The sequence below is a fragment of the Parasteatoda tepidariorum genome, chromosome 10, assembly GCF_043381705.1.
Source record: "Parasteatoda tepidariorum isolate YZ-2023 chromosome 10, CAS_Ptep_4.0, whole genome shotgun sequence".
Lineage (NCBI taxonomy): Eukaryota > Metazoa > Arthropoda > Arachnida > Araneae > Theridiidae > Parasteatoda > Parasteatoda tepidariorum.
In genome coordinates, this window is record NC_092213.1 from 59,512,761 (window position 1) to 59,527,050 (window position 14,290).

A 14,290-nucleotide genomic window follows, 5' to 3' on the forward strand; every position below is an offset into this window, starting at 1 on the left:
CAATGCGGAAAATATGTGCCTATATGCATATTGGCACTCAGCTGACAACCGAAGATTCTAATTAACCCCTGCCTTCTCACTCCCGTGAAAACGACAGGGTGAGGTTTCGCCCTCTATTTCTCGCTCCCGTAATATTTACGGACTGGAGTGTTTAGTAGTAACGTGCTAATAAGAATAAAACTAATTCATTTCTTTTGCCCAGAACACATTTCATTTCTCATTTTACACACCAGATATATTTAAGGTAATTGTAAATAGTTAGTTTATTTTAAACTAGATGTCAGCACTACACACGTTTTTATATAATTTTCAGGGATAAAAAAATAGGCACTTTCATGACCGTTTTCTTGAAAATTAACTGATCGTTAAAGGGGTTAAATTATGAAAATAATAAATATAAAAAACTTTCTCAATATTCATTAACATCAGGTAAAATCATGAAATGAGACACATGAGGTAGCTTTTACCAGCCAAAGTTCAAAAAAGGAAGCCACCAATCGAACAAAATCCGAAACACTGCATTCGAATCTGGAAGCCAATAACAATGAATTTGAAACCTTTACCTTAGTAGGAATATTCAACTCTCTAGCCTTTGTAATATTTTCACATTCTTCAAGAGAGAGTACTAAAGATACCTCATAACTCATGGTAGTAGGGCTTTTTGCATAGTTTATTAAAGCCTGCATATTTGTCCCTAGACAAAGAAAGAATTATTTCATTATACATTTATTATATGAGCAAAAAGATTTAGAAGTTTAATAACTATATTTGTAACATAAGGATAAACATTTTTCTTATGTAAAATAAAATATCTCATCAGTAATTTTTAAAAAAAAAAGCTATCTGAAATTTATTATATAGTAATTTATTCATAGCTTAAATTTTAAAACATTTAAAGTGTAGCCCCATAACGTACTTATACAATAAATCTGTCTTTTCAGGATTCTAACATTTTATGTTAAGTTAGAATATTAAGACAAACTATATTCAACTAGTTATAAAAATATTTCAGAAAATTTTAAAAAAACGAGAAAAACAAAATCAAAATCTAAACAATATTATGGGATTTTTTTTTCATGTTTGTTCAATTCCTTATAAGATCAACATCTAAAAATCTGAAATTCATAGTTGCACAAGTGAAATTTAAATAATAAAACTGCAATTTAATAGAAAAATTCAAGTTAATACTTATAATTAAAAAAGAAAAAAAAATAGGGGATGTAGCTTACCTTCTTTTGATGTGAATATTGCCACCTTCTTCTTAGTAACTATAGATTGTTGCTTTAATGGGAAATTCTTCAACTGAATTTTACAATCTTCTACAAAATGCAAACTATTAGAACTCCATATAGCTAAAATTAGCAAACTTTAGAAAAAATATATATATAAATTCTATGTTCAATCTTTGAGCTAGTTTAGATTACAATCAAAAATATATTTACATAACACTTTTTACAAACATTATATAGATTTTAAAAATCTTTTCATTGTTTTTCAAACAGAAATTTTTCCAGTTAGATGATAAAAATATATCTACAACAAAATATTAGTTCATGAAATTCAATTAGTAAATAAATGGAAAAGAAATCATTTTTAAATTTTGTATTTAATTGAAAAATGTATAATGACTAAGCTACACAATACAAAACATCCTTCCCAGTGATTTTTTTTCAAAGCTCCTATAAGGATTCCTTACCTTCAAACTATGCCTCGAAGAAGAGATTCTGGCAATCTCCAGAGATACCTTTTTTTAAGCATTTTAACATTTAACATATCATTTACTTATTTGGATGCAAACCCATACCCATTCTATCATTACCGTGGCTTTTAAAGACAGATGCAATAATTTTCCCCAAGTTATTTATGCATTAGTCACTGACTGGGAGGTAAACTGATGTTTTTTACTACCTCGAATTCCCTGTGGTAGAATTTTCTCAAGCAATCTACGACAAAACTCTCTAGCACTAATATCTTTCTGCAAGATACTTTTAATTATTACAAACGTATATGTTACTAATTTAAAATAACAAAAGCGATGTGTTTACAAAAAAAAACTATATATAATATTTTTTAATTAAACATGCAATAATTCTTTTATTCGAATATCATAGGGTGGTATTCTTGCATTTTGTGGAGGGCACTAATTATTTCCTTTGCATTTTGTAAATAATAATCAGAATGAAGAAAATAATTAAAAATCATGAAATCCATAGTAGTAATTGCCGGAGGGAAAAAAGATGACGACAAACTCACGCAAATCGGACTCCTCCAAAAAAGGGTTACTCAAATCCGCGTTTCGTTTCAAGATTAGGTTTTTGTAAAAAATAATATCGTATAAAAATGTCAGATTTAGAAACTATGGAGTCTTTCTGCAAATCTGGAAAAATCTTTCTGCAACAATGTCGCCGTGTCGCTGCGATTCTGCCACAGGGCTCAAATTTTTGTGAAACTCAAATAATGGAGGCACAAATTATTGAAACTCTACTTTATATACAAAATTTTACAAGAACAAAAAATCATGTGGGAAATTGCTGTGATAAAGCAATAAATCAGTAGCAAATAAAAAAATCTAATCTTATTAATCGAGAAATTTATATTTTCTAGACTTGTTTTGATGGATGCATTCGTTTTACAGAGTACTAGAAAAATTAGGTACGAAATGCAGTTCATTACTTCACCAAATCACAAATAAACCTAAACAATGATAAACCATTTATACTTTTATCAATATAGTAACTAAACTGTATTCAACAAACACTAATGGTAAAAATATTGGCAAAATACTAGTAAAATATTATCTCTAAGTCTGTACAAAAAAAAATATATAAATATAACCTAAATGCATACTACTGATTTAAAGAGAGAGAGAAAAAAAACAACCTTTTATTAAAACAATTCAAATGCAAAAAATGAAATGCTTCAACTCACCACAAGAATAATTATAAATTTTGTTAAAAATTCTAAGTGAAAATGCTTACCTACAGATTTTTTAGTGATATTTCCAACAAATGATACTTTTCCACTATAAAAATGTTGCAAATATTGATACACATCATTGCCCAACTTTTTATCAACAATCAAGAGGAAATCTATTCCAAAGTTGAAATCTTTCAGCTCTTCCTCCGAAATATTTATATTTTTGGTAAGCCAATTATAAAGTGACGGGATGGTAATATTCTTCATATCAAGAACGCAACTGTAATCTTCTGGTAAGACTTTACTAACACTTTCAGCTAAGCCCTCTTTAAGCAAATAAGCCATTCCTTTGACAGAACCTTTTCTTAATAAAGGAAGTAAGTTCTGAATATAAATAATATTGGAACTCAGAAGAATATCTGCTAAAGTGTGACTGCCGTCAAATGGTGCAATGTCAGAATATGTTAGACCTAGAGTGTGCATCAAATTTTTAGTGATGCTAATAGCCTTAGAACTGAGACTTGAAGAATGCAATGCGATTACAACATCGCCCTCACATATTTCAGATTTTCTAGGAAGCAAACGAGATTTTTCAACAGCTCCTCTTACAAAGGCAGTTAAATCAAAATCTCCATCATTATACATTCCAGGCATTTCTGCAGTTTCTCCACCTGGAAAAGATATTTAAGATCAGAGAAACTTTTCAATGTCAACATTTAAATGTTTTTCAACAGTACACTTTTTTTCTTCTTCATAATATTAAAAAAAAATAGTTCGAATTGTGTTGTATTCAGCAAACTGCTACATTTGTAAATTAATATAGCTTAAAACAATAATTTCGAAAAATGGTTTAGAAGATTATTTAATTGAAACTTGAAAATAACTAAGTTTTTAATATTTTAAAAGTTATTTCAATGTTACATTCTCTGGGCTAACATTGCAAAAATTCAAAAATTACATTGAAGAGCAAATTTATTTCTGTTTTCCGTTGCACAATATTTTTTAACGGATCTTGGATATTTTCAAATCATCGATTTCAAATCTGTAATAGGGATTTCTCTCCAAGCAACAGTTGTTCTTAAATAACATTTTTATTCTATTTTTTGTTAACATGCACATATTTATAAACGTTATAACAGAGGTCCTATAAATGATACAACACCCTTCTAGGAGAGGTAGGGTACATCATCAGAATTAAAGCTGCATAGGAATCCATGCCCAAAAATGTCGCCATAAGCCACTAGAAACACCTCCCTATTATGAGCTGTTTCTTTGTCTGCTTCTGAACAGGTCAGAATAGGGAGGCGCCCCTAGCTGCATACAAGAGCGTTTTCTGACATAGGTTCCTATGCAATTCTTATCCGAATAATATGCCCTAACTTCCCTAGAGGTTTGTTATAACATTTATTATTACATTATCAAATTATATATAACGTTTTTAAACCTACACATTTTGATTACAAATGTCCCTTAAAAAAATCTGTAGTTTTGCAAAACTAATATCAAATTTGAAATCCCACCACCAAATTAGGCAGGATCAAGTATTTGTATAAATGAAACAAAAAAAAAAATTCCACAGATTTATTTATTGATTTTAATGATTTTTATTTAAGCAGAAAATATCATTTATTCGGGGATAATAAAAAAAATTTATAGATTTTTTTTAAATATTTAAGCATTTTATCCATTTTAAAGATAGTATATAATAATTTTAAATTATAGCTTTGAGTTCATGACACTTAAAATGTGAGCTTTGACAGATTATTGAAAAATTACTCATGAAAAATTACATAAACTTTTATTTACTGAAACTGTAATAAACTGCAAAATGTTCAAAACATAATGCACATTTACTAACCAATAAGAGTACAATGGCTCTCTTTGCATCCTCTAGCAATACCAGTAATGACTTCAGCAGCCACTTCAGTATTTAACTTTCCGCATGTAAAAGTATCTAAGAAAAATAAAGGTTCAGCACCAGAAGAAAGAATTTCATTGACTGCTAATGCAACTAAATCATAGCCAGCAGATTCATATTTAGAACATTCTTGAGCAACCTAAAAGTATTTTAACAACTAAATATAAGGTAAATAAATAACAGTTATTTCAATAATTTGAAACTGAAAATAGAAAATACAGAAAAATACCATATAACCAATATGATATGGTATTTTACAAGCATTTGCCAGGCACCATAATTGAGTTAAAGATAAAAAAAAATTTAAAAAAAATAATAACATTGAAATATTCACAATAACATTTTTTTTTTATGTTTCATATTTCAAATAATGTACAAGAAAATAAGTGGAAACTATCTGTCGCCAAACATCAACTATGCCCAATACAAAAAAAAAGACATTTCCTTCCTCTCCTTATTTTAACTCACTAGTGTTTTATTGCAAGGAGAACACCTGTTTTTGATCACAAATCTATTTAATCATAACTTCATGTTTTATCATTTCTCATTCTGACATCATTACTTCTGTTGTTGTTTCTAATGACACTTGGACAAACCAAGCTTATCCGCCATTGGCCTTTTGTGAATTAAATCAGGAAGGTGGGCACTTCATTCGATAAGAGAGCACCACAAGAGTGAAAGTGCCTCTTAGCTCTGAACCCCACATATAGATGGCAGCACCGCTCATTTGTGAGAACACTTCCTCAATCCAGACATAGATCTGAAGGAGAAGGAAATTTTCTTCAGATCCTTGCACCCATGATACTGCTATTTGACTAATCACAGGACCTTAGATTCCACAGATTTTACAACATGTATATTGCATGTTCTCGAGGAGTCATAGCGAAGTCGAGGATCAAATTTTGGCCCTCCCAGACCGGAGTCTAATTCTTAAATCGCTGGGCTACCCAGTGGCGTAGCGAGCTTAACTCGCGCCCGNTGACCCCCCTTGCCCACCCCTCACTACGCCACTGGGGCTACCATGGTCTTTATCATTATTTCTAAAAGCTGTTAATGATGATACCAAAGCCAATTGAACTTTCTTTTACATTTCCATGCAATACTTAAATACTGAACAATTGAAATAAACTGTAAATTCTATTTGAATACAAAAGAAATAAAGCTTAAAAGTGATGCATAATATACACTTACATCAATGTAAGTCATTGAATCAGTTTGTTAATAATTCTTTAACATTTTTGACTGAGAAACTTCTACTTTATATAATCTTTGTATAACAACAATAGACAAATTATTGTAAGGTTTTTATATAAACATTTTAATAATAAAATTGTTCAAAATATGGAATAAAGAGATAAATAAGTATATCTACTAAATTTTTATTCTTTTTATGGTATTTTTAGTATTAAAGGAATAATGTTCAAAATATAAGAAATTTGCTATAGTGGTACTTTTCTCACCATTATGCATTCTAGCTTTAAAGACTTTATGTTACATAATAAAACTTTTAAAAAGAACTTGTTCTAGATTGATAAAAGTTGTGTGCATAAACATATTATTATATATTGAGTAAATTTAACAAGTTTGACAAGTTGGTTTCAAACACTCTTAGACTTTGGGCCTCAAATGGCCTAATCTAAATCAATCCCAAAGTCTCTTGAAAAATAAAATAAAATACTTAGCTATGTTAATGATGAAAACTATTGACTTTTCATTTCTTTAATGATCTAACAGAAATATAAGTTATATACTTGAATTCCTTAATGATCTTACAGAATACATTTTCAGGAGTTATTGCAAACTTTTGTGGAAGGTCCTTTTTTATAAAATTGTCAAAACTCTACTTCTAAGTTAGTGAAAATAGGATTTCAAATTTTTTGAACGACCAAAAACCGATAATCTGCTCAGAATTTTTGATAAATGTTCGTTTTTGTGAAAAATTTATTTATAATTCTGCAAAACAGAAAGAAAAAAAGTTTTTTCTTTTAAACTGTCTTGAAAGGAGTTTCAGTGTAAAAGTATGAAATAAAAAGGTTATTGACTCAGTTTTTTGGAAAAGTAAAAAATAAAAATTTTGCAAAAAAACAATATTTTGTGGCGAGTTTATTTTCATGATAAATATTTTGCAAAGGGTTCAATTTTATCATAAATTATTTTGTGAAGCATATGTTTTAACTATGCACTATTTTACGAAGTGTCCATTAACGGGCACACATTTCTCCTAAAATAACCCTTGGTTCTGTACTTCAACAGCTTAAAGTAATCTTACAGAATTCTATGTTTAATACTTGAAAACCTCAATGATTCTTTTTCATTACTCTTATTTTTTATTGAGCATGCAGATAACGTGTTTTACACTTGAATACTTCAAAAATAACAAGATGCAGCAGATTAAAAGAACATTTCAAACTGTTTGATAAACATATTGTTTAAAATTTAGAAAAATTTAATTACCTTCAATTTATCACCAATGTTGCTCACTTTGGAGACAAGATTTGGGTCAATATAGTTGGAAAGTTCAAAAATTCCTCCGAATCCACCAATACCCCCACAAACCTCTGGTCTGACTGTTTCTTTGGTGAGAACTTTGATTTTTCGAACAAGATCATCTGCAGAATCAATATCAACACCAGCTGATTTATATGTTATACCTTCAAAATGTTGACCTCTAAGAGAAAAAGCTTGACTTTAGTGATTTAAAGAATATGGATTTTGTATAAATATTTCGGAATTTTATGCGCACTTAAACAATACAGAAGAGTCAAGACAAACAAAGTTTCTGTACTCTAATTTAATTCAAGTAAAATTTTGAAAAATTTAATAATTTTTTTAATATGAGCTTTTTTAAATTAAGATGACTGATAAAATGTGATTATTTTGTGCTACAGTTTTAAGATTTTTAACCCATGAGGGCGTGTGATACAATTATTGTGTTAAACCCCATAGCAGAATCATGGCGACACAACATTGTCATAGAGCATTACAGAGTTCTCACAGAAAAATTTTTCCTTTGGAAAATAAATAGTATTTGTTTTTTCTTTCTAACGAAATTTTCAAAATTTTTTTCTCCAAAATTATGTTCAAAAAATGCTTTACTCGTGCAGTGGAGGGTAAAGAAATGGTCTTGATTTTTTTTATTTGAGAATAATGAAAAATAAAGAAAAAATTTAGTTTCCTTTCCTGCAGAAAGTTTTTTTTAAATTTATTTATTTATTTTTGTTGATAATTTTAATCTATTACGCACATAAAAATTTTAGTTTACGCATTTGAGTCTTCACTTTATCGCTCACAACTCGCCGATAATGAACATAGTGTTTTAATAATTTTTTTCGGCAAACGCTACGAATTTTTACTTGGTTATTTAACATTTCAACGTCTTTCATTGCTCAATTATTATTGGTATTCTCGCGATTTTTTAAAAAATACCGATATTATTATGGAACGAGAAGTTCGAATCGTAGATTCAAGAAATCACTCATAGAAGTAGGTACTTGGTTTGTGTCGATATCCTCGTTAATCCTTGTAGCGCTTCAATCGATCTTCAGAAAGTTATTGCTACAAATTTTCACATTTAAAAAAAATATATCCCAATGTTATTTATGCAATTTTATTACACGCGAAACTCAAATTACTTATTTGATTATTTACTTTTGATGGGACAATTTTTATCGCTAATAATTCCAAATTCCACAAGATTTTTAAAATTCTGGTTATTTCTCAGTAGATATCATTGCTACACGCAAAATTTGTATCGCTCATTTAAGTAATCACTTTCTGAAGAGCTCAATTTATGCCAATAACATCGCACAATGTAGTGTTTCGATTATATTTTCGGCAGTTATTGATATTGATTTCCCCGTGGATTTTAAACATCCCGGTATATTTCTGACAATATGAGAAATTCGAATTGCGCAATTGAATATTTAATTATTAACGCAATGATTCGATCGCTTTTTTTGGCAATTAGTGCTATTGTCGCTTTTTTTTGCAATTATTGAAGAAAATATACTTGAGGGTGCCCCTTGGCGACTTATGTTTGGCGCCATACTTGTTTGCCCCTAACGTCGTGGTAACCCACAAACAGGACATTTATATCTATTACTAATTAAACCTTCATTCATACACCAGTCAATCACTGTTTTTTTTTCATTGTTATTAAAATCGTACAGAAACTTAAGATTTATCTTATTGACAGTATTCATTTTTAGTACCAGAAGCAAAAATAACCTTACCAGCCGGTATCCAAACTAGAACTAACGGATCTCTGAAATTACATTTAAAAATTCNAACTTAAGATTTATCTTATTGACAGTATTCATTTTTAGTACCAGAAGCAAAAATAACCTTACCAGCCGGTATCCAAAGTAGAACTAACGGATCTCTGAAATTACATTTAAAAATTCATTTAAAAACAACGCTAAATTCTAAACTAATCAGAATCACGATTAAAATCTAAACCAATCAGAATCACGATTGGTTTTCAACATCGCCCAGCTTGGCGATCAATCGCGATCACAACTTGGCGGGGGCACCCTCAAGTATAGTCTACCCCAATTATTGCTATATATTTTGGCAATTATTGCTATTGCTATGAAAAAAATAGAATGTAGTGCATAATGCTCATTTAAAAGAACTTAAAAATATTTTAAATGAGCCTTATGTACTAAAACTATTATGTACTTCCAAAACTTTTTCTAAAAGGGACAACTAGATTTGAAATAATCCATTTAAAATAATAACAACAAGATGAACGATTAACAATCTCTGAAAAATATTGATTGATTGGTTCTTTTTTATAATTCGTTATTAAAAAAAGAAAGCACCATAAAATTAAAGGTAATAGTTAAAAGAAGAGTATATCATTTGTAAAGTAATCAAATGGTCCTTCACAAACCAAAAGCTTGCCAAAAAACATCCTCATCCAATACACATGTTAAAAATAAATCAGTGGAATTCTGTTCATGATACTGTTAACTTGAAACAATATTTGACTTGATTAGAATTTGTTTAAGAAAAATTAGATTAAATTGGAATTCTTTAAGGACAAATTTGAAAAGTTGTTTATCATGTTCAAAAAATTCGTAAACTTACACTATTGATGTGTTTTAAATAATTTGCATCTATAATTCTTTTAAAACATTTAAACAATAATCTGTTCAAGATATATATTCAGAAGGTAAGCTTAGTATGTGATAAGATATATATAACACCAAATTCTATATCAAGCAAAGCCTCCCATTTTAAGGTTCGCCCATAGGAAAAAATCCAGATTTTCCAAAATAATATAAATTTCGTGAATAATTGTTGCATAATGTACTAAATATTTTACACATAGGGAATTTTAGGGATTTTTACAGTCATCAAAATAGAAAAACTGCAATATTTTCCAATTATGATAGACATTAAACAGATTTGAAATGTTATGTATTATATTTACGCATAATTTTGAATATTAATAAGCCTTTATTTCATCAAAGACAAAAAATTTTTTTATTTAATTTAAAAAGGGAGTTTTGAATAAAAATAAACTGAACATTTTAGAACAAAAAAGTTTTGAACTGCTTTCTATAAATGAGGTTTGCTTCCTTATGTAGTAGTATTACCTCTTTAATTCAAGCAAGCAATAATCTGTGCAAAATTCTATTTCAATAGAGATTTTTTTCAGGAAACTTACTCCATTTTAGGGAATTTTCTAAAATATACAAAAACCAGGAGAATTTTAGTTAAACCAGTAGAAACTGGCAAAATCCAGAAGTGTACTGGGAAATCCAGTAGAGTTGGCAGCTATGTTCGCCTTATAGAGATCTTCTACTGCAGCTGCAAAGTTCTAATGATTTGATTCTAATGATTGAATTTCTAGTAGTGACAAAGAAAATTTTCAGTCACTAACATTACTTAGCAAAATAAAAATAAAAAATACTTCTTAAATTAACGAAAATAAATGTACATAGCTGGATGGGAAAAAATCCAGTAGATATTATAAAATTATATAAATTTCATGATAATTGTTGCAAAATGTACTAAATATTTTACACTAGGGGAATTTTAGAGATTTTTATAGTCATCAAAATAGAAAGACTGCAATGTTTTCTACTCATAATTAAGATTAAATGAACATCAAATGTTACACATTATCTTTATTCCTAGTTTTGAATAGTAATACGAATTTAATGCATCAAAGACAGTTAAAAGATTTTTAATTAATAAAAAAGGGAATTGTGAATAAAAATTAAATCAAAATTTCAGAACAAAAACGTTTCAAACTGATTTTTATAAATGAGGCCCACTTCATTGTGTATTAATAAACACTTATTTAAATATTCAAGCTAGTAATAAAGACATTTCACCCGATAACTTTAGCAGAAACAGTTTATTGTTTGAAGCCTATTGATAACCAAAACAATCACACTATAGTAAAAATCTGTGCAAAAATTCTATTTTAATAAGGATATCTTTATGACAATACAATAAAAAAGATAGTGCTGTTTACACCCACTGGAACAAGAAAGTGGGGAAGGCCGCGGTTGAGATTGGTTGACTCGGTGAAGTCTGATTTTCTTGCAATTAACGAAAAGAATTAAGAGATCAAAGATAAATTGGAAGTCATTATGGAGAAATCTTCAGGGGAAGGCATTGGCTCACATTGGGCAGTCTGGCCAGCTATGATGATGAGGGATTTCTTTAAGAAACTTACTCAATTTTAGGCAATTTTGAAAAATGTACAAAAATCAGTAGAATTTCAATTATACCAGTAGATCAGGAGAAACTGGCAAAATCCAGTAGTCTACTGCAAAATCTAGTAGATTTGGCATGCATGTTGAATGAATACCTCAGTGCTCAACAATGGTTTGAATGTTCGAATAGTCAGATGGATCTGAAACTATAATATTCCTTAAGCAGTTTAAGCCCTCCCACCTATATATATTTTTTCAAGAGTGCTTTGACTCAATTTAAGGCAAATTAAAGAGTATTTTTTTCATGATAAAGCTTTAAGCACAACATTGAAATTGTCATATTGCAATTTTTAATATATCCCATTTTATCTGTCTGTGAATAGTTTCTTAAAAATCCACTTCATTTTTTATAACGTTTGCTTTATAATGAGTGATTTTTTATAACATTTGCTTTGATGAGTGTTTAAAATGACTAACTTTTTTTCAATGCTGTCAGGACATGGGACTTTTTGTAAAGAGAATTTAAAATTAATAAAATGTTTTACTTTTATAAGAGTTAGATTTTCTTAAAGTCTTATACGAAGTTGCAATCATACACTACAAAACTTTTCAAATACTGCATTTATTGAAGAAAAGTACAAGCTTAAGATAATCTTCAATATTTAAAAAAAAATATTAACACAGTTTTCTTCTTCCTTCTATCCAATTTTATCTGAAATTAAAATATTTTATGAGTTATTTATTCTTGAAATTCAACAGCTACTTTTCTTTTTAGATATTTTGAAAACAGAATTCTTTATAGCATTAGTTGTAAAGATGAGTTTTAGAAAAAGTTTGGATAAAATATTACAGGAATATAAAACTGAAAGAGCCTCAGTTTTCATATTCGACCCTATTTCTAAGTAAAGTAGTCTAAAAGAATAATTTACTACTAGAGAGTATAGACTATAGATAAACTGAAAATAAAATAGTTTTATGACACGTGAGAAAGACACAGAGATGTTGCACAAATTTATGATTTAAAACAAACAAAAAAAATTTTTAAATATGTATTCGAGGAAAAAGACATCAAAGTTAACTGGAACTGTTACAAAAGAAATGGAAATAATTAGAAAAAGCAAAGAAATATGGAGAAAATGGTACCAATGTACCTCACAATAATAAGACATTTCACCCGACAACTTTAGCAGAAAAGAGAAACAGTTTATTGCTTGAAGCCTATTGATAACCAAAACAATCACACTATAGTAAAATTTACCAAAAACCTAACATAAACATACATTATATACTAGTTCAGAGGGAGACAAAACCTTAAAATTTCTAGAAGCCATCACGTTTGTTTTAAGAGTTATTAATTGCATATTATGAAAGTTTGACCATCTCTACATGCTGATTACGTGTCTAAGTCTGGTCAACATAGATTTCATTAAAATTTGAAACACTGATTAAAAATTTGAAAGTACCATCACAACTAGGTTTTACCTTCCTCTTTATCTCTACATATAATAAAATAACATGTTAATTAAACATGTTAAAAAATAAAAAATAATATAAGAAATTTTTAATAACATTAATTACAAAAATGATACAACACAATTAAAAATAATGTTAACAAATTTATAGTACATCAATTATTTACTCACTTTATTTTGCATTTTATTTTTAAAGTAAAATATCATTATTTTATGTTAAAATCATAACATAGACATTTAGTTTCGATAGTGTAACACTGAAGTAAGAGATAAAAAACAAATCGAATAGTTTAAATGCCCTATTTCTCCTAAAGTATTGTATATAGCAATTAGAAAAAGTAATTAAAACTGCAATAACATTTCTTATACAAAATGGATTTTTTTAAAAAAATTGATGTCTAACATGAAGCATGTGAGAATATTAGCTATTTTTTAAATACTGAATTTCACAATCCTCACAATATTTCTCTAGCTTGCAGAGCTCCTTATGAGCTCCTTTACTTAACTGATAACTTTTTTTTTAACATTTTAAGAGCTAATGTTTCTCAAACTAATAAAAAAATGTGAATATCTTACACCATTGTACTTAAAATTTCCCCCTAACTTCAAATTTTAAAGTTTTCAATTGTCTATGAACTGCGAAACAAAATATTGAAAGCAAATGTTGCAATTTTAAATACACGAAACAGCAAGATTGACAATTATTTTTTTTTTATTCTAGGGACAAAAATTGCAAATTCAATAAATTTCCATCATATTAAAAATCATTGTGATGAAATTGCTATGCATTGTTTTAATAAAAAAACAGCATTTAAAAATAAATAAATAAAATTAATTTTAAATTCCTTACCTTCGAAAAGCTTTCTTAGCAATATCAGAACGATAATATTTTCCTTCAAAATTAATAACTTTACAGCCTTCAAGTGCTATGTAAACAGCATCTTGTAAGTTAAGACCCATAGCAACTACTGCCAATACCCTGCCACCAGAGGTTACTACTTTATCAGAACTTATTGCAGTTCCTGCATGGAAAACTAAGTACACTCCTTCATTTTTATCCAATCCTAAAGAGAAAAATTAAATTTTGATGATTAAAAACATTAAATTCATGTATATAATGAAAGTACTATATTAAATACTCAAATATGGTCCATAGCTAGCAATTTATTTGTAGAGGCTAATACTTTAAATTAGAAATATATTTTGTTTTCATTGTAATAATTTGTTACAGCTATGTACTTCATATTTATGATAAACAAATTTTTAAAATAATAAGCCATCTGTTAACATAGCAACTAATTTTAAAACGT

At 28.4% G+C, this 14,290-nt stretch overlaps 1 protein-coding gene across 4 annotated transcripts in view; it reads right to left on the reverse strand.

Annotated features, from left to right (window-relative positions):
• Positions 1-14,290, reverse strand: part of LOC107443075 (trifunctional purine biosynthetic protein adenosine-3 Gart) — a 48,213-nt gene that overhangs the window by 18,804 nt on the left and 15,119 nt on the right. For all 4 annotated transcript variants that reach the window (XM_043046385.2, XM_043046384.2, XM_043046386.2 and 1 more), the window contains exons 8-13: positions 13,831-14,044; positions 7,289-7,502; positions 4,775-4,973; positions 2,979-3,587; positions 1,230-1,319; positions 564-694 (exon numbers count right to left, since the gene is read on the reverse strand). In XM_043046385.2, coding sequence (XP_042902319.1) covers positions 564-694; positions 1,230-1,319; positions 2,979-3,587; positions 4,775-4,973; positions 7,289-7,502; positions 13,831-14,044 — 1,457 coding nt within the window. The remainder of the gene's footprint in view (positions 1-563; positions 695-1,229; positions 1,320-2,978; positions 3,588-4,774; positions 4,974-7,288; positions 7,503-13,830; positions 14,045-14,290) is intronic.